Below are 19,268 nucleotides of genomic sequence, written 5' to 3' on the forward strand. Positions count from 1 at the left end.
CTGGCCAGGAGCAGAGTTGGGTCTTGAACCCAAGTCATTTGCAAGTCTGCTGCCTGTCCCACTGCTCTGCGCCAGAGGACAGATGTGCATGGGGAGAGAATTCCAGGCCAGAGGAAGTGCATGAACATTTAGACCTCGTGGACAGCAGAGTGGTCTAGGCATCTGTTCGTGACCGTGACCGTGACCGTGACCGTGGGTGTGTGTGCATGTTTGTGTGTGAGTGTGAGCATGGGTGTCCATTCAAGGGGTGAGTCAGCATGGCTTGTGTGTGTGTGTGCACGCGCGCACGTGTGTTTATACGCGGAAGGCGGGCACAGGCGTCTGTGCCAAGGGTGAGTCTCCGTGGCTCATGTATGTGTATGTGAGCCATGGGTGTCCATGTCTCTGGCCTGTAGGTGTGCACCTACTCCCCCCTCCCCTCCTGTTCCACCCTGGGCAGCTGGTGAGCTTGCCCTCAGAAGTCCATTCCCTCTCCGGCAGCTCCTCAGGGCATCTTAGCAGCCAGCGGCCCTGTTTGATTCTGTTCATCTATAAATCATGGCTTGCTGAGGAGATGAGAAGGAGTTGGGAGTGGGGGCAGAGCCCTGGCAAGGGACGGGGTCAGGTCTGCAGTTCACACCTGAAGCCCAGCCTGGCTTCCAACTGTTGCTCACCTTCACCCCCCAGCCCCAGGCCTCAGCCCTCCCCATTCCTTGCCATAGGTGTTCACTGATGCTTGCTCTTGGTTAAGCCCTGGGCCAGGTCCTGGGGTAGGGATCAGGGGTGCACAAGATGGAATAAGACGTGACCCCTGGCTTCCGCTATACTGTGGGGAAAACTAAATGTGTATTCAGTATTTCATTCAACACACTGAGGGCCAACTCCATGCCTCAGATGTCTCTAATGCAGGGTTCGACGTGGTAATGCTACGATAATAGCTAGCACTTACTGCCTACTTATTCTGTGTCGGGCACTGTGCTAAGTGCATTCTTTGTGCTAATTCCTTTAAATCTCACAGTAGTGCTATGGGGCCTGTACTATCCCTGTTTACAGATGGGGAAACCAAGGCACACAGAGATGAGGTCACACAGCTTGGAAGAATAAGAATCCGAATTGCCTGACAGTCTGGCTCCAGAGCCCTGGCACTTCGTCACTGCACCTTAAAAGAAGGGTGCAGGCACAGTGTGATGGGAGCTCTGTGAAATTAATTCCCACTGGGGAGATTATGGAAGGCTTCCTGGAGGAGGTGCTTTTCATCTGGGTCTAGAAAAATCAGGACTTGTCAGTCAAAGATGGGCATGGGGGAGGACCAGAAGGGATCCTGGTGTGTGTGTGTGTGTGTGTTTGTGTGTTTAAAAGAGAGAGGCTCTCAAACTCTGTCACTGCAGCCCGTCCCATCTCTTCTATCCCATCTTGTTTGGGTGACAAGTGAGAAAACATATGCAAGCACTGGGCATTCAACAAATATTTACTGAGCACCTCCTGTGGGTTTGCCTGTCACAGAGGTTATCAGAATGAACAAAGCAGATACAGCCCCTACCTTCATAGTCTGGTACACAGTAGGCACTTAACAAATGGTAGCCTCTATTACTATGATTCCTAGAGGCTTGGGATTCCTCCTCACTCATTCATTCCACAAGCATTTATTGAGCACCTACTATATGCCTGGCTCTGTCCTTGGTGCTGGGAAGACAGCGGTGAACACGAGATTGAGCCCTGCCCTCATGGAGTTGATGCTCTAGAAGGGAAGGCTGTGTGTGGGCATCTTGTCCACCTTCAAAAGGGGGCCACCTCCTCAAGCACACAGGTTTTATTTACCCTGAGAGCTCCCGGTGGGGTGGCCTGGTCAGAACCATGGGCTATGCCCACAGCACCTGGCAAAGCCCACAGGACTCTACTGGATTGTCATTAATCCTGGGCTCTAATCGGTTGACATGGCCACCAAAGGCCTGGGCAGCGGGGCAGGGACATGCCTGAGTTTACATCTCACGTCCAGGCACCCCTGGGACTGGACCCCAGAGGCCTAGCTCTCCTTGTTCCTGGCTCACCCAGCCTCCCAGGTCTCCCCATGTCATCTGTCTGCCCTTGTCTGTGTCTCATCCCTGGGACCCAGATGTCTCCTCTGCCCAAGGATAGGTCGTGGAACTCAGCTCTGTCAAAGGCTGACTAGGGCTGCAATATTTTCTTTCCCCAAATGTTAATACTGCTGACGCTAAGGGGACTTGAAACCATGTATGTCATCCGAGGAAGGGTTAGAAGGGCCGGGGACAGCTTTGCCTGGAGAAGGCTGGAAGGGGACATGAGAGCTGTCAGCGAGGATTTGGAGGCCTGTCAGGTGGCAGCGGGAGCCGGCTTGTTCCCAGCAGCTCCAGAGGACAAGCTTAGGACCTTGGGGGGGAAGTTCCAGGGAGACAGACAGGGAGACAGATTGTGTCTCAGCTCAAGACACAGCAGCCCTAGCTACCAATGCCCATTTGTGGAGGGTCTGCATCCTGCAGAAGCAGCTTCCTGCCCCTGACAGGGCTGCCCAGGGCGTTGGCTCATTGACGAGGCCTGACTTCCAAGGTCCCTTGCAGCCCGAGACACAGTGACTCCGTGTTCTGGGAATGGTTTCACCCTGGCTGGCAGGCAAGAACAGGCTTGCCTCCCTTGACGGCAATATCGTGTGCAGGCCGAGGACATCGTGTCACTTTTGTTCACAGCATCGATGCAATTTGCACTGGCAAGCAGTTGTTTTACCCTGGATTCAAGGGCTGTCCAAGGGTTGCTTGGGGTGGGGGGCAGGGAATCTTTGGGGGAGGGGGCAGCTGGCTGGAAGATGACAGTATCCATTCATGCTGCATCTTCCCAGCCTGGTCTTCGCCATTTCACTCCTTAATAATCCGTAGGGTTCCTAGGGTCACCGATCCAGGAGGGTTCAACTTTCCTTAGTAACACATCCCTTTCCTCAAATGGAACTTTCTGTGGAAGCCCAAGATGTGAAACAGGGAAACCATGCTGCTTTGGTTGAACAGGGCTTGAGGGGACACAGCCCCATTTACTCAGCATCCATCTCTGTGGCCCCTGAGAAATTCCTGGGAACCCTAGGTGTTCCAAAGAACATACCTGGAAAACCACTGACCACTCACCTCTGCACTGGGTGTGATGTCAAGACAAAGAATGTAGACTGTGAGTCAGACTGCCTGGGTTTGAGCCCTGGCTCCACCGCCTACTAGCTGAATGACCTTGGGCAAAGTACTTGAGCCCTCCATACCTCAGTTTCCCCATCTGTAAGATGGGGACAATCTTAATGCTCACCTCAGTTATTGTTGTGAAGACGAATTTGTTGCTGCATGTGGAACACCTAGAACACCTGCTCCTCATCAGAGTGAGGAAGGATCAGCTCTCCACACATGAAGGCACCGATTCCAAGAGGTCGAGTGCCTTGCTCGTGGCCACACAGCTGGTTAGTGGCCAGAATAAGGCCTCAGCCTCATTCTCCTAGACTCCAAGCCCAGTGCTCATTCTCCATGCCCACAGAATACTAATTGCTTAAGATGGGCATTCCCTGGGTCTCTGGGGACCATTCAGAGGGACCCCTGGCTTTTGGGATTGACAGCCTCTGTCCTCAGGGGCTCTCCAGCCTAGAGCAGGGGTTGAAGAGCAGTTTTTGATAAGGACCTTGTCTGGCAAAGAGAGGAAGAGGCTCCAGGGAGAGAATTCCTTGGAGAATTGCCCCATGGCCAGAGATATGTGGGGGAGGGCGCATGCAGAAAGGGCACGAGGGCAGAGGAATCACCTGGACTCTGACCTCCTGCCACAGCTCCCAGCTCCTGAGCTTGCTAACTCCCCCTCTGATCCTGCCCCTCCCCTGCTCAAAAACCCTCCATGGCTCCTACGGCCTGCAACCACAGGAAGCCCCTCGGCCTGGAAGACAAAGAAAGCCCCTCGCCATCAGGCCCTACTCTCATTCCCAGCCTGGTCTTTGCCACTTCACTCCCCATAACCTAGTCCAGCTCCTCAAGCCACACGCCTGACCCTTCTTCCCCTCTCATGCCTTTGCTCTCTCTGTTCCCTTGCCCAGACTCTCCTACCCTTGCCTCACATCCCTGTCCCAGACCACACCAGATACCGCCTCCTCAGGAAAGCCTTCCCAGATAGCTCCCTAGTCCAGCAACCACTTCTTCATCTGTGTTTCCAGAGCTCTCTGTACACCTGAGAGGGAACTAACCCAAGAACCTTAATAATAATCCGTATCTACTGAGTACTACCATGGGGTGGGTGCCATTATTATCTTCACTTTATTTTTTTTTTAATGTAGGGTTTTTTTAATATAAATTTCTATTTTATTTATTTATTTTTGGCTGTGTTGAGTCTCCGTTGCTGCGTGTAGGCTTCCTCTAGCTGCGGCGAGCCGGGGGTCGGGGGTGGGGGCATACTCTTTGTTGCGGTGTGCGGGCTTCTCACTGCAGTGGCTTCTCTTGTTGCGGAGCACGGGCTCTAGGTGTGCGGGCTTCAGTAGTTGTGGCACGCGGGCTCTGGAGCGCAGGCTCAGTAGTTGTGGCGCACAGGCTTAGGTGCTCCGTGGCATGTGGGATCTTCCCGGGACAGGGATTGAACCTGTGCCCCCTGCACTGGCAGGCGGACTTTTAACCACTGCGCCACCAGGGAAGTCCCTATTTTTTTATTTTTTCATTTTTGGCCGTGCCGCGCGGCATGCAGGATCTTAGTTCCCCACTCAGGGATCAAACCCGTGCCCTCTGCAGTGGAAGCTTCTTAACCACTGGACCGCCAGGGAAATCCCCTATCTTCACTTTATAAAGGAGAAAGTGGAGACACTGAGAGGTTAAGACACTTATTCAAGGCCACACAGCTATTGAGAAGCAGAGGCTGTAGTCACACTTGGGTCTTTTCTCAGGTATTTTGGGTGTTTTCTTGAGCCGCAGCCTGGGTGCTCTGCCAGTCCTGGTTCTAGGACACCCGACGTGCTAAGAAATAATAAGCTGAATTCTCACCTGTCCCCTGTGCCTCATGGTAGGTTCTTAATGGACAGTGGCTGAAGAAAGCGCAGCCCAAGAATGGAATTTACTTTATTTAAAAGTGAGTTCAACAAGGGAAGGTCTGCTCCCCCAGCCCACATCGCGCCCTGCCTCCCAGACCCTCCCCGTGGGGCAGGGGCAGCTTCCATGAAGAGAGCTAGAAAAAGCGCCGGCCCCATTCTCGGAAGGTATGTTCGCACACCGCTTTACCACAGGCCTGGGTCTGGGGGCCCTGGTGGTGTGCCCTGTGGTATTATGCACCCCCCCGCCCAACGCCCAGAAGCCTGGAGGTTAAAGATAGAGGCCTCCCATTTGGCCTGAGAACTGTGACAAATGTGGCCCCTCCAGCCTTGCCGAGCTGTGCTCCTCCACCCGAGGAAGGGAAAGGCAGGACCAGTTCCTCGGTGTCTGTGGACTGTCTGGATCAGAGCTCCCCGGTGCTGTGGGCCCTGAGGTTGACAGTGAACTGGTGCAGTGGCTTTCTGGGGACCGAGGCTGTGGACCTGGGATGGAAGGAAGCTTAGTTGGCCTGGCAGGTGGACGGGGAGGCGCCCAGCAAGGGTGGCTTTTTCCCACAGCTCAGAGGCTCTGGAGGTTGGGGAGGGAGGGGTGGGGCCCAATCAGGATTCTGGGGAGAGCGGGCAGCAGACTGGCTGCCCAGGGCACTGGAGTGGTGGTGGGAGGTGGCCCGAGGGCCCTGAGAACAGGGGATGACCGCCTGGCCCTCCTTCATGAGGCCCCGCAGCAAAAGCATGAGACACCCAGACGCCCAGAAGCTAAAACCGAAGGAACCAGGACCAGACAGATCTTGTCAACTCATAATTACCACCATCGCTGAAACCGAAAAGCCTAAGCAGGCTCCTCTGTAAATAAACAGAGTCTCCTTGACTTTAAGACGCATCCCCGCCATACACATATTTACAAAGCACATGTGATCTATGCCGGTCTCTGTCGACTCTCCCCCACATGACAATTTCCGGTCAAGTTTTGCCTTCCTTACATTTGCTTTGGGCTCCTGTTTACAGCCACCTGTGAGGAGGGAGGGAGGAGGTTCAATCTGCATTTACGGGGGGAGAAAACTGAGCTGTTAGGAGACTAAAGCCACACAGCTAGCAAGTGGTGGGATTGGCACAGAAACCCGGGGTTTTGCTCCCAGGGCAAGTCCATCAAGGTTTCCGCTCCGAAAGCATAGGACCCCCGAGCTGTTAGAATGGAAGCTGTGGGGCAGCCCCTGGGAACATTTAGGACATCGCCAGCCAACAAAGGTGGGGCTGAGCCGATGGGGTGGGAGGACTGGAGGCGAGCTCAGGGGCTAGGGCATGGGAGGACAGGGTGTGCAGAGGCCAGTTGGGTGGACTTGCAGCCCAAAAAAAGCTGAGCTAAAGGGGATGAGAACAGGTCAGAGCGTTCCAGAGATTCCTTCTTTGACTATAAATGTAGCTGTTGAGCCTTGGGCAACACTTAAGAGGGTCTGTCAGTGCCTGTGGGGCAGATGTCCTCAGAGGGACTATGGGAACTAATGCTTTGGGCAAATTCGGCTGGGGTTGTAGCTCTGGGTATGTGGGGGTGGGTGGGGGATGGAAGCATGCCACGCAGAAGCGGTGGCTCTTTTAGAGGCATTTGAAAGCCCGGTGGGTGAGGCCTGGCTAGGCCAAGGGCACACTTGGCCTCTCCCTTCGAGGGTGTGAAGTTTGGGGGATGGTGCGGACCCCACGCAGGGCTCATGCAGTGAGGAACTGGGAGAGACCTGCCTGGAGACTCCCATTTTACAGATGAGGAAAGTGAGATGGAGAGAGAGGAAGAGACTTCCCAAGGTCAGCCAGCAAGGCAGAGCTGGGAGAACTTGGGGCGCAGAGCTCCCAGTGTGGGTAGGGTGGTGGTTCCCGGGGGCTCTGGGCTGAGGAAAGGTAGCTGGCCCTGGCCAGTGAGGGTCTGACCTGTGTGTGTCCTCTCCAGGGGCGCCCACCCGCGATGTCCTGCTGGTCTCTGCCATCATCACCGTCAGCCTTAGCGTCACTGTCGTCCTCTGCGGCCTCTGCCACTGGTGTCAGCGCAAACTGGTGAGGCTCCCAAGGGCCCCGGGGACGGGGCCTGGCCCTGCCCCCACCCCCCCTCAATTACAGGCTCGTGAACACTCTCAAGGGCGCGCGCAGATGACCCACTTGCCCACATAGGCACACTTCCGTGGAAACTCACACCACACGCACGCACGCGCAGACTGAGAATCGAGGCCCCCTCCCACACAGCTCCGAGCGCCCCGTGCCCTCCGCCCGCGGCCCCCAGCACAGGGCTGGGCGTGGCCGAGCTGGGCCTCCTGTCCAATGAGGAGGCTCCGCCTGACCCGCCCCCCCCCCCCCCCCCCGCGCCCGCACATCCATCCTGGTTCTGAGGGTTTGTACAAGCACAAATGACTTCTTTTCATTTTTAACGAGGGCTGGGAAATTAACGAGCAGGATTAGGCCATCAGTAAGTAAGGAGACCATCAGGAGGGGCATTCATCACCGGAGGAGCTGGGCTGAGCCGCCCTCCCTGCGCCCCGGCAGCTCCCGGAGTGGGGCTGAGCCTCGAGAGCCCTACTCAACCCCCATCCTGCTGCCCCAGCTTAGAAGTGCGATGGGGACTTTGGGGACTGCAGGGGGGACCCCCGAAGGTGGGCCCAGAGGTGTCCCAGGTGTGGGGCCTTTGCGGGCTTAGGTGAAGAAGGGTTCCTGGCAGGCACCTTCCATGCCCCAGATTGAGAACGGTGGGAGTGAGGGCAGGGTGCCGCATCTGGGAGCCCCATTCTCTCCCTGCCCGGCCACAGAGGGGCGGGGGGCGCGGTGGGGGGAAGGGCTGTGGCCATGGGTGCTGTGTAGGCGGGGGCTCAGTGCCTTAGTCCTAAAGAAGAGAAGGGGGCAGATGCTCCTGGGGAGGGCCCAAGAGGCCCATAACACGACATGCTTCCTTCAGGAAAGGCAAACCCGGGAAATGGGAGTGTGATCCTCCCATTGGGGATGCTCAGCTTCAGGCAGCTCCTTTCCCTGGAGACGAGCCAGGGAGGCGGCCAGCCCTGCCCCACGTGTGAGTGTGTGCGAGTGTGTGTGTGACTCGGGCCCATTGCTTGCATGCAGGTGCCAGACTGGCTGCCCTGCATTGTTCCTGGATTTCCTGTCTCTCTGTCTGTCTCAGAATTTCAGGGGAGGTGGAGGAGGGGCTTGGCCACGTGCTTGTGTGTGCGAATGTCCTCAGAGGCTTGGGAGTGGCTGAGCGTGCACTGCAGCCCCGTGCGTCTCGTTGCAGGGCCCGTTCGGCTGTCTGTCTGTCTGTATTTGAAGGCAGGGGAGGGTTGTATGAACAGGCGCTGCTGGTGACCTTGAGTGGGGGTCTTTTGTGCTCAGGGTGTCGACTTTGAGGGCATTGGTACAGTGTGTGTGTGTGTGTGTGTGTGTGTGTGTGTGTGTGTGTGTGTGTGTGTGTGTGTCTGTTTGGCCCTGTATGGTGGGATGTGGATCATCTCATCAGATCCCCACGTTAAGTGCCGCAGTGTGTGTGTGTGTGTGTGTTTCTCTGTGTTTGTTGAGAGCCCTACCCCCACTCACCTGGAGACAGGAGTTCAGAGATGACAGCTTTTGTAGCAGGTGGGGGGGTGTCAATGCAGTAAGTGCCTTGGGAAGCTGAGAGCTGCAGAACCTTCCCTGGCCCAGCCCCTCCTCCCAGCCTCCAGCCAGAACTTCCTCAGGGGTCCAGACCACAGTATGTCCCTCTTGACTTGCTCCTCTGAGCTGTTGATAGAACGTTACTTTGCCTAGGACACCCCGATCCTGCCACCCCCTTCCAACCCCTGGTCTCAGAAGCCAGGGAGCTTTTTGTACAGGCTGTCTCCATGCTCCGTGGAAGGGGCTTTGAAATGCTCCCCCTGCACAGTTGCTGGGCTCTCCTTGCCTGCCTGTCCCCTCAGCAGCAGTGACGTGATACCTGACAGCCCAGATCCCATTTCCAAACATTAATAACTTCCTTAATCTCCAACTGGCTTTTTCCGGATCAGCCTGGCCAACCCCCTCCCTGATAAGCAGGCTTGGGGGATTGGCCTCCTTTGGAGCTGTTTTATGTCTCCTGGACCCCACCTGGGGTTCCTATCGTTGCCCCATTAACTTCCCCTGACCCCCAAGGCAAGTCCTGCCCTGGTTTCTGTCCCCCGTGTGCCCCAGCTCCTCTGCAAAGGGGTCCTTGCAGCTGGGGGGGAAGCCTCTCTGAGCTGTGGAAGGAAGAGGGGACAGGCAGAAGCTCCCAGAACGCCCTGGGTGAACCAGGTGGCGGGCCTTGGGGAAGGGGCAACGGTCCAGCCTTCGAAGAGGGTGCTGACCAGAGCAAGTTCCCTGAAGACGAGGAAGAAAGAGGAGAAGGGGTGAGGGGTGGGACAGGGGGGCTCTCAGCTGGGTGCTCCCTGCCCCACGCTGCCGCATCTGCTGGAGAACGGGGTGCGGGGCTCCTGCCTGAGGGTCCTGCCCAAGAAGGGCCCTTGGCCACCAGGGAGGGGCTCCAGGCTCCTGATCTTCCCAGCTGGAACTAGGAATTGTTTGGGATTTGAACTTCTGGGTAATGATGGGAGGGACCGGAGTTGAGCTGAGAGAGAGCAGCTTTTGTGGACCCAGGGGATCCAGCAGCTCTGTTTTTTAACTCTTAAAGTTCTGGCTCAGAGGTAACGGCCTGAGGCTTGGACCCCTGGGTGCGTGGGGCTTCCAGTTAATGGATTTGGGGAACTGCTGGGTACCAGGTTCCACACCAAGTACCAGAGCCCATACAGTCCCTGCCACTGGGGCCTACGTTCCCAGGGGTGGGAGCTGAAGTAGGTAAGCAGAGTAATAATATCTGTGATGAGAAGCTTGAAGGGTGAGGGACCCAGGGCTGATCCAGTGACATCACACCATTTCGGACAGGAGGGGAAAGGGAGGCTGCAGAGGGCAAGGGACGTGAGCAGGGTGACATGGAGAATGTGGGGCACTGCTGGGACAGGACCCTGGCACCCCGAGACATAGGGGTACTGGAGGTGGCATGAGGGCCCTCCCCCCACCTCCACCCCCTTCCTGGGAGCTCCGCTGTTGTTCTCCCTAAACAGGCGGCTCCAGTCCCCGGAAGGGGCTGCAGCTGGCAGGAGCGTCGGGGAACGCGGCTGTGCGGCTTTTATTTTGCTTTAGGGAGGATGCAATAATTGACTGTTGTGGCTGTGGTCTTGGCTCACATGACGGGATGTTGGAGGAATGTGTGCCTGCGTGTGCGCGTGCGTGTGCATGTGCGTGTGCATGTGTGTGTGTCCCTGACCCCACTCGGCTGGGCAGGGGCAAGCCAGCGCCCAGTGGGAGACAGTTCCGGCCCCTGCACAGCCCCCTTCCCCCGCCCAGGCCCGTGGCCCCTGGGTGTGCGTGAGGACGAGGACGTTTGGTTGTAGCCAGGAATGCTAATGGTGCCGGGCTCTGTGTGAGCTAAATTTAGAAACCCAAACCGAAAAGGTGAACGGTGCTCACCTTCCTGGCAGCAGGCCCTGTCACCGCCGCAGCCCTTCCTCTAGCCAGGGCACCCGGCACGCCCACCCCGTCCGTCATCCTGCCCTGCCGCACCCTCCACTCGCGCGGGTTGAGGAAGAGCCAGGCTGCCCCCGGCCCCAGCGTCAGTGGGCAGCCTCGCTTCCCAAGGCTGCCTTCCTGTGAAGGAGGGTGCTCAGGCCCTGCCCTGCCTCACGGGCCCAGGGCAGGAGGGACCCCAGGCAGCCCCCAGACAGTGACGGACATGGCCCCGGCAGGACTGGGCACAGGCCCTCTCCCCACCCCTGCCACTCACGTCACTGGCCACTGCCAACCTTGCCCTGCAGGATGCCACCCCACCATCTGGGGGCAGTGACGTGGCCAGTGGGACGTGGCCAGGCACCTGAGAGCCGTCTGTCCACGGCAGAGGGAGATATGCTTCTGGGAGGCGAGCCAGAGCCCCAGGAGACAGGCAGATGGGAGGGACCTCATCCCTAGGGGTCAGGGATGTGGTGCAGGTCAAGGGGGCAGGCCAAGTCCTAGAGCCCGATGGGGCCCAGGAGTTGCCCACCAGGGATCAGGGATTGGTAGGGCTGGCACCCCAAGGTGGTGACACCCTCACACATTGGCCCCAGACCTTGTTGCCAAGGCTGGGCTCCAGTGTACTCCCCTCCTCCCAGGGCCCCGTTCTGGGGAGGCAGGGAGAGTCCAGCCCTGTCTCCCAGGAGTGACCCTGGTGCTGTCTCCACAGGGCAAACGCTACAAGAACTCCTTGGAGACGGTGGGCACGCCAGACTCAGGGCGTGGGCGCAGCGAGAAGAAGGCCATCAAGTAGGTGCCAGGCTTCGAGTTTGGGGTGGGGCACGCAGGCAACCCAAGTGGGAGGACCACCCCCGCAGATCTGGCCACACACACATTTCCCCCTCACAACCTGCTGCCTTGCTCTCTCCCCAGCCCACTCCCATACACCCACTCCCAGCACCTCAGGGTGGCCCAGGGCTCCGCCTTTCCTGCCTGTGCCTCCCAGACCCTCACAGTGTTCCAGGGCCCCCAGCCCTGTGTTCTGGCTGCTCTCGCTCCCAGCACCGTCTGCCTCTTCCCTCAACCCCGGGTGCTGCTTCCTCCTTCCAACCCTCACATCACACACACGCTGTCCCCAAGCCCTGCCTAACTCCCCTGCACCTCCGAGCTCCTCCCCCAGCCCTGGGGCTGGGGAGCCCCTCTCTGGGGGTGGGTGGTGGCGGCTCAGACTCTTTCCTCAGACCCCACCAATGTTCTGAGGGTAACCTGGAGGAAGGACGGGCAAAAACCCTGGGGACCCCAGCAGGACCCAGTGTTGGTCTGCTCAGGGAAAGCAGAGCGATGGGGAGACTCCCCTCCCCTGTCACGCCCGGTCCCCACTGCACATCTTGCTGCCTCTGGCTCGCCCCGGTTTCCCCATTTGGCTCTGAGATCCGTCTTCAGGTCGGCAGGTCTGCCTTGCACTGCAGACCACCTGCAGACCCCTGCTGAGGGTCACTGGAAGACGCTGGGAGAAGGTTCTCACCTGGTTGGGGGCTCTGGGAACAGGGCAGTAGGGGTGGGGCTCTCCCTAGAGGGCTCTGTACCCTTTGGCCAATGGCTTGGCCCTTTCCTCTCTGCTTCTTGGCCTAGGCCTTCACGGGGAGGCTGCTGGACGCCCCTCCATCTTAGCCTGCCAGCCAAGGGCTCCGCCTGGAAGCGGGGCCTCCCCCAGCCTCCCTGCCCCACCCTGCCTCCTTCAACTCAAGGCCCCAGCCGCGCCTGCCCATGCCTTCCCTCCTGCCCTTCCCCTGGTCCATCTTCCCCTCTTCCTACTTCCCTCCTTCCTCTCCCCTTCTCCTGAGGGCTCCCTCCCTGCCCCTCGTCGGCCCCCCTCCTCTTTTTGCATCTCTTGCTCTGACCCTGTTTGGGGCCTTCGCAGAAGCTGTGGGTGTGTGTCTCTTGGGGGCCGGGTAAGTGAAGGGGTGGGCCAGGCTGAGGCTGGGCTTGGGAGGAGGCTGCGGGGAGCCTTTGAAGCTCGGTTTGGTTGCAGGCTCTCCAGTCTTCAAAGCCGAGAGCTGGCAGGTCTCAGGGGCTGTGGCAGAGCCCAGGCCCCAGGCTTTCTGAAGAGGGGAGGGACCGCATGGCGGGAGCACGGGGCCAGCCCGGCACCTGCCACCTCCAGGCCAGGCCTCTAACTGAGTTTGCAGCCACGGTCTGGGCCAGAGAGCCTGTCTCTGCCAGCTGACCATCAGCTTCCTGGATAAGGCTGTGTGTGTACTAGATAGACCTAAAAAGGGCCCACAAGAGAAGCGGAGAGGGGGCAGTGGGGCGGGGAGCAGGCTCTGCAGGCTCTCTAAGACAAAGTGAGGGCAACAGTAGGTCGTCCCCTGCCTCTCTGTGGCCCTGCAGTCCCTGCCCCCTCCTACCCTGCCGAGCTTTCAGACCCTCTGCCCCAAGGGAAGGACGCCACCTTTCTTGTCTATATGCCCCCAGGTTCCTAGGCCTTTGCCTCTTCCCTGGGCCCAAAGCCAGTCGAGTGGCAGGAAGCAGGGTTTACCTGCTGCACAATCTCCCCCTGGGCTTAGGACCTCCTCCAAAAGGATCGTGTTATCAAGGATTCTGCGAAGCTGCATTCTTTAATACTGCTTCTCAAACTGTGTTCCTCAGAGCGCTTGTGCCCCATAAAAGATTAATAGTGATCCCATGAATTAAGGGTTCCATGACCAACTAAGTTTGGGAAACACTTATATTCATTGGCACATTAAAGGCTCTGAGAAGTCCTGCAGTACAGGAATCAGCATTTCATACATTTCTTTAATTAAAGATCCTCTTTTCTGGTGCCACAGCGCACAACCCAAGGGACCCTGGAGCTCCTTGGAGCACAGGGTGGGAGACCAGCCTGGCAGTGATGACCCTGGTTGGATCTTTCTCTCCAGGACCTAGGGTTGGATGGCCCTCGATTTTGGAGATCTGGAGCGGGCAGGGGGAGAGAGGCCTTCCAACTGCTCCGTCTCTCTGTTACACTAGGGGAGGGAGCCAAAGGATGTCTCTGGTGGGAATAGGGAATAGGCTCTTCTGTGGAGGGGGCCTCCCCAGGGAGACCCCCCCCCAGTAGGGTTCCATCCCAGTGTACTGTTCTGCCTCTCCCACCTCTGGCACCCACTGCCCCTATGAGCTGGCTCAGGGCTTTAGCCTTGGACCCTGTGCACAGAGTCTCCTGTGAGATGTTTCCAAGGTGCTCTCTGGACTGGCAGAGACTGACCACACCAGGGAGGCCCAAGGGGGCCCTGCCCACCCTCAGCCCAGGGCCACTGTCTCCTCCTGGCCTGTGGGGACAGCTCAGCTTCTCTCCCTCTTTCTCTCCTTTGTTCCCGAGTCTAAGGCTGAGAACCAAGGTTGAGGTCAAATTCTGGGGGTGGTGTGGGGGAGAAGCAGGTCCCCCAAGAACACGTTTCCTCCATCCTCAGGGGGTGTGCCTCCCGACAGTGGCCTCCCCCGAGCAGGGCTCTCACCTTGCCCTTGAGCAGTGGCATGGCCTCAGCACACGCCAGGCCCACCCCTGACCCTCCTCCCCAGGCCCCTTCCCATAGACGCATTCCTGAGGGCTCAGGCGTGGCTCCTTTCCGGAATGTTCCTTTGGCCTGGGAGTTGCCCTCCTTTCCCTGTGCTCCCAGTTCTGCTCTTCGGGGTCCCAGGAGCCTGACGAGCTGGTGAAGCCCCTGGTCCTCCTGGGGTTTCCAGGCCATGCCTTCTGCTGAGGCTTCTGTTGCCCTCCTCCATTGGAGGTCCCTGCCTTCTCTGTGCTTCTAGCATATCTGCTTCTTTGGTAGGACATGTCACAGAACAGGAGGGGGTGGGGAGACTGGGGTACACGTTCCCTTCCAGACCCAGCAGCTCCAGTTTGGAAAAGGACAGGGGCAGGCCAGGTACATGCCAAGGGCTGGAGGCTGAGTCTGCCCATCAGTCCCCCCAGAGAAAGGCAGGCTTCCTCTGCACAGGCACAGGCCTCCACGTGAAGGGCCCCCCCCGTGACCTGCAGACAACCACCAGGTCAGAGGCCTGGAGACGCTTCCCTTTGCTGGGGTGACCCAGCCACCACTTTTGCAATGAGCAGAGAATGCCTTCTGTTCGGCTGAGATCTGGCCAATCTTCTGTGAAGGCTGCATCCCAGGCTTTCCCGAGGCCGGGAGAGAACAGAGGAGGCCAGGGGGACCTCAGGCCAGTGGGAGGAAGAGAGCCTGGCAGGGAGCTGGGCCTGTCCCAAGAGTGGCTCCGTTAGGTAGCTGGAAGGGGGCAGAACTTCAGGTCTTCCAGAACTGGGGCCTCAACCCCGGCATGGGAGAGCGGATGGCTCAGCGGTTACAGCCAGCCTTCGGGTTCGACAGGCAGGGAGACTGAGGCCCAGCACGTGGGCAGCAGGGTCTGATCTACCTTTCAGCAATCTCCAGCCAGAAGCCAGCACCCTGTCCTCCGCCCACTCCCCACGCCATCGCCATCCCAGCCCAGGCCGTGTCCCCGGCCCCCCCCCCTCCGCTCCCCCTCCCCTCTTCTCTCACCATCTTTCTCTCTCCCACCAGCTTCCCGGTGCGAGGCTCCAGTCTGCCCGCCTGCAGCTCGCCTCCTTGCACGCGGCTTCTCCCGCCCTGGAGCGTGTGCGCGTGTGTGTGTGCGCGTGCTCCCGTGCGTGTGCCACCCGCCTCTCTTCCCCTCACAGGAGCCGACCCCGGCCCGCCCCACCCTCCGTGCCCCGGGCCCGGCCCCTCTGCCCGCCACACAGGACTTGCAGTTCTTGTTTCTTCTTGTATCTCCCTGTTTTCTCCCCTCTCTCTCTGCCCCTCCAGTGATCTAGACAGAGACTTTTGGAATAACAATGAGAGCACAGTGCAGCAGAAATGGAGCTCCTACCCTCCCAAGGAGTTTATTCTAAACATTTCACCCTACGCCCCTTATGGCGACCCACGACTGTCCCTCAAGTGAGTGACTTTACCTGGTTTGATCATATGTACCGAGTATCCGAGTATCCGCGCACGCCCTCCTTCCCCCCATCCCACCCGGCCCCTCACTTCTCCTGCTCCTGCCCCCCTCCCCACCCGCGCACCCCATGGGCAGGCTGACCATGGAGACGAGCAACCCCTCCTGACCCCCCTCGCCTGCCTGCCCCTCCCCTGTCCCCTCCCCCAGGGCTAGCCACCAGGAGCACCCCTTCCGCGGCCACACCCGGCCCCCCAGCTGGTCCCCGTGGCCCCGGCCCCCTCTGTGCAGTCAGGATGGGGTTGCCCGTTTTTGGTCCCTCCCTCTCGGTGTGGCTCGCTTCCTCCTCCCTGCTGTGTGCTGCTGCCCTGGCTGCTCTGGCGGTGGTCGGTGGTCGTGGCGGTGGTGGCGGTGATGGTGGTGGTGCTGATGGACTCTGACTAACACAGCTTTCTCTCTCTCCCTGCCTTGGGGCCTCCTGGCCTGGACAGCCCGCTCTTCCTCCGTCGTTAACCCTTCGTTGTCCTGTGGGATAGACGTGGAGGTGGCTGTCCTCCCCCCACCCCCGCCGCCCCAGCCCCAGGCGGTGGGGAGGGGCCCCCCTCCACTGTCGTGGTGCGTTGCTCTCCGACCCCAGCCCGCCCGGTCCCCCCTCTCCTCTCTGCAGGCTCCGCTGGTGACCCATCTGCAGTGCTGATCTCTCTCTCTCTCTCTCTCTCTCTCTCTGTCGTCTCTTGTCCGTCTGTCTCTCTCCTCCTCCTCTCTCACTGTCTCTTTCTTCCTTTTATCTGTCGTTGTTTTTCCCCCTCTTACCCCCCCATCCCCACCCCCACGTGTGGCCTGCCCTCTGTCCCCCTACCGCCACCCCCGGTGCCCCTCTGGACCGGCTGCCTCGTGGTGCCTCCAGTGGCACCCTCCTGGCTGGCGCCAAAGTGGCCGCCGCTGCGGGGCTGGCAGTGGAGCGGGAAGGCCGGCTGGGGGAGAAGCTGGCGCCGGTGCCGCCACCCGGAGAGGACGCCTTGAGAAGCGGCGGCGCTGCCCCCAGCGAGCCGGGCAGCGGTGGCAAGGCGGGGAGAGGCCGCTGGCGGATGGTGCAGAGCCACCTGGCCGCCGGGAAGCTCAACTTGTCCAAGTGAGTGATGGCCCCACGGCCGCCAGAGCCGTGAGCTCAGGCCTGCCCCCGCCAGTGTGGACAGCAGGACCCCTGGCATGCCCGCTGCTGCCCCAGAGGTGCCGTCCTCGGCCCCTGGCTCATCTCATCCCTTCACGAGACTCCCATCATCCTTGCCATCGGGCACGACTAACTCAGCCATGCACTGTGCATCTCAGCCTCCGGCTGCTGCCCCATGTTTCTTTCTTTGCCAGTGACCAGGTCATTCCATTTTCTGCCCCCAGGGCAGCTTCATTTCAGTCCTTGGGTCATCCCATCCTCTTTGATTGGCCGCTCCATCTCAGCCTCCATGGGCATCAGGCTGCTGTTGTTAGCCATTGGACCATCCATCCCTGGGGAGCTGGCCCGCTCTCAGCCTGTTTTCTGCCACTCATCTGCCACCGGGCTTTCCCTCTTGCAGCCAGCAGATGGCTCTAGACCCAGGGGTTAAGCCATTTCATTTTGACTCTCCATTGGCTTGTCCCAGTCTTGCTTGCACCGTGACACCATCTGTTCCACAGGGCAACCCTGAGCAGCCGGGATGTCCCCATTGGCTCATCCTCATCTCGGCCATCCCCATTGGCTGTCCCAGTCTTGGTCAGTGAGCGGTCCCTCTCTCAGCTGTTGGGATTGTGTGTTCTTGGAGGTTGGGTTGTTGAGCCCTAGCTAACTTCTCTTTTCTGACGAAGGTGGTCTGGACATCAGACAGAAGAGCTGTTTCCTTTTTAGTAACTGTCTGAGCTGGCCAAACAGTCAGTCCCTCCCTGGGAGCAGCAGACATAGGGTTGGTTCCTGTTCTCAGCAGACAGTATGTTCTCCCCTCCCACCATGGGGCAGCCTTATTCTCATCTTGGCTCTTAGAACCTTCCATTTCCCCATAGCTGAGCCTTCCGGGCTCTAAATCCTTTGAACTATGACCGTTCTCACCCATTGGGATCTAGGTTCCATTTTCAGCTTTTAGAACTGCCTCGTTCCCAGCTAGTGGAGCAGCCTCTCACTTAGAAGGACAACAGCCCTGACCCCTTCTTAGCGGCTGGGCTGGTTCTCTTTAGAAAGCCTGTGGTTCCCGCCATTGGGACCACCAAGGGCCACCATGCTGAGACCTCATTTGCTTGTTGGCCTGAGGGAGCACGAGCGGATTTCTCCCCGACACTGAGCCTCCGGAGAACCCCAGAGGGAAGCCCCACACCCGCTCAGAGAACCAGGCCCGGTGCCCCACCCACGCCAGGTGGCTTTGGCCACAGGCTCCAGGCTGGCTGAGGCCTCCCCGCCATCCACTGGCTCCAGGCCTGGAGGAACCGATTTTACTTTCCTGTGACTGAGAGGTTGTAAGTTGGACTAATTTGGGATGTGACAGAAAACCAAAATGAGGTCAAGCACGGAGGAGGAGGCGGCCGCCCAAGTGCCGTCCACCCGCTTCCTCGGCCTGACCCCCGGGAGCTGTGGGCCTCCCTGGCCAGCCAGGCCTGCGCCTGCCTCTGGTGGTCGCCCTGATTCCAGGCCTGAGCCAGGCAAGGCTGCTGCTCCTTCCAAGACCCCAGCTAAAGCCCTGTTTTGCTGTTCTCTCTTTCTTCCTTCCTTCCTTCTTTCCTTCTTTTCTTTTCTTTTCTTTTCTTTCTTTCTTTCCTTTCTTTCTTTCTTTCCTTTTCTTTTCTTTCTTTCTTTTTCTCTTTACTATTCTCTGACTTTCTCTCCCTCTTTTGCTCTCACTCTTCTTCTCTCTTTCTCTCTCTCAGCGCACAGGGGCAGCCTAACTGTTGTCCTTTTGATTCCCAGGATAGGCTCAGGGAGTGAGCCAGGCTGAGGTCTGGTTGCAGTGGTGAAAGTGGCTCCAAGGGCCCTGGGGCCTCCCTCGGGCAGCTTGGGGGTACCACGGCTACCCTGTGGCTCTAGACCAGGAGGTAGCAAGCTATCTCTATAAAAGGCCTGATAGGGAAGAGGCTTTGCAAGTCACATAGTCTCTTTTATGACTACTCAACCCCAGCCTTGCAGCCCCAAAACAGCCACAGACAGGATGTAAATTAATGACAATGGCTGTATTCCAGTAAAACTTTATTTACAAAAACAAGTGGCGGGCCAGATTTGGCCCACAGGCTATAGCTTGCCAATCCCTGCCCTAGACAACTGGAATGGAAGATGGAGGGAAGGAACAGAAGAAGTGGAGGTTGGGCCCTCTGAGGCTGTGGCCCTGCATGCGCTGAAATCTCTGGCCAGGAGACAAAGCAGACAGGTTGCCTGGGGAGGCCAGGGGTCTCTGACTCCTTCTATCTCCACCTCCTGAGACATTTGCAGCTTCCACTGGCAAGGGAGCATCCTTCCCTGGGCCTGACCTCATTGGTCCCCGTGGCAACCGTGTGATGGAGGCAACTCAGGAATTTTTACCCCGTTTTACAGAAGAGGAAACTGAGAGGTGGACTCCCTTTTCCAAAGTCCCACAGTTAAGAAGCGGCAGAGATGGGCTTTGAACCCTGGGTCTCTCTGACCCCAGACCACCTGTGATGAGCCGTGTCCTGTCTCCTGTCTGTCCTTGCCCTGTTCCCAGCGTGTTTCAGAGATCCTGGTGGCCCATGAGGCAGGTGCACAGAGAACAGGATAATTACCCTGTTCTTTGTCAGAACCGTGGTAAAGTGGCCAGCCAGGTGGTTTCCC

At 58.7% G+C, this 19,268-nt stretch overlaps 1 protein-coding gene across 3 annotated transcripts in view; it reads left to right on the top strand.

Moving 5' to 3' along the window:
• The window catches only part of SYT7 (synaptotagmin 7), a gene marked incomplete at its 5' end in the record, with an annotated part of 59,708 nt that overhangs the window by 17,557 nt on the left and 22,883 nt on the right, over positions 1–19,268 (top strand). The window contains 4 exons of one of the 3 annotated variants that reach the window (XM_082629064.1): positions 6,954–7,057; positions 11,247–11,326; positions 15,340–15,471; positions 16,377–16,601. In XM_082629064.1, coding sequence (XP_082485190.1) covers positions 6,954–7,057; positions 11,247–11,326; positions 15,340–15,471; positions 16,377–16,601 — 541 coding nt within the window. The remainder of the gene's footprint in view (positions 1–6,953; positions 7,058–11,246; positions 11,327–15,339; positions 15,472–16,376; positions 16,602–19,268) is intronic. The other 2 variants (XM_082629062.1, XM_082629063.1) reach the window with 2 other exon arrangements.

This window comes from Mesoplodon mirus (genome assembly GCF_964341445.2).
Source record: "Mesoplodon mirus genome assembly, chromosome: 7".
In the NCBI taxonomy this organism is placed as follows: domain Eukaryota; kingdom Metazoa; phylum Chordata; class Mammalia; order Artiodactyla; family Ziphiidae; genus Mesoplodon; species Mesoplodon mirus.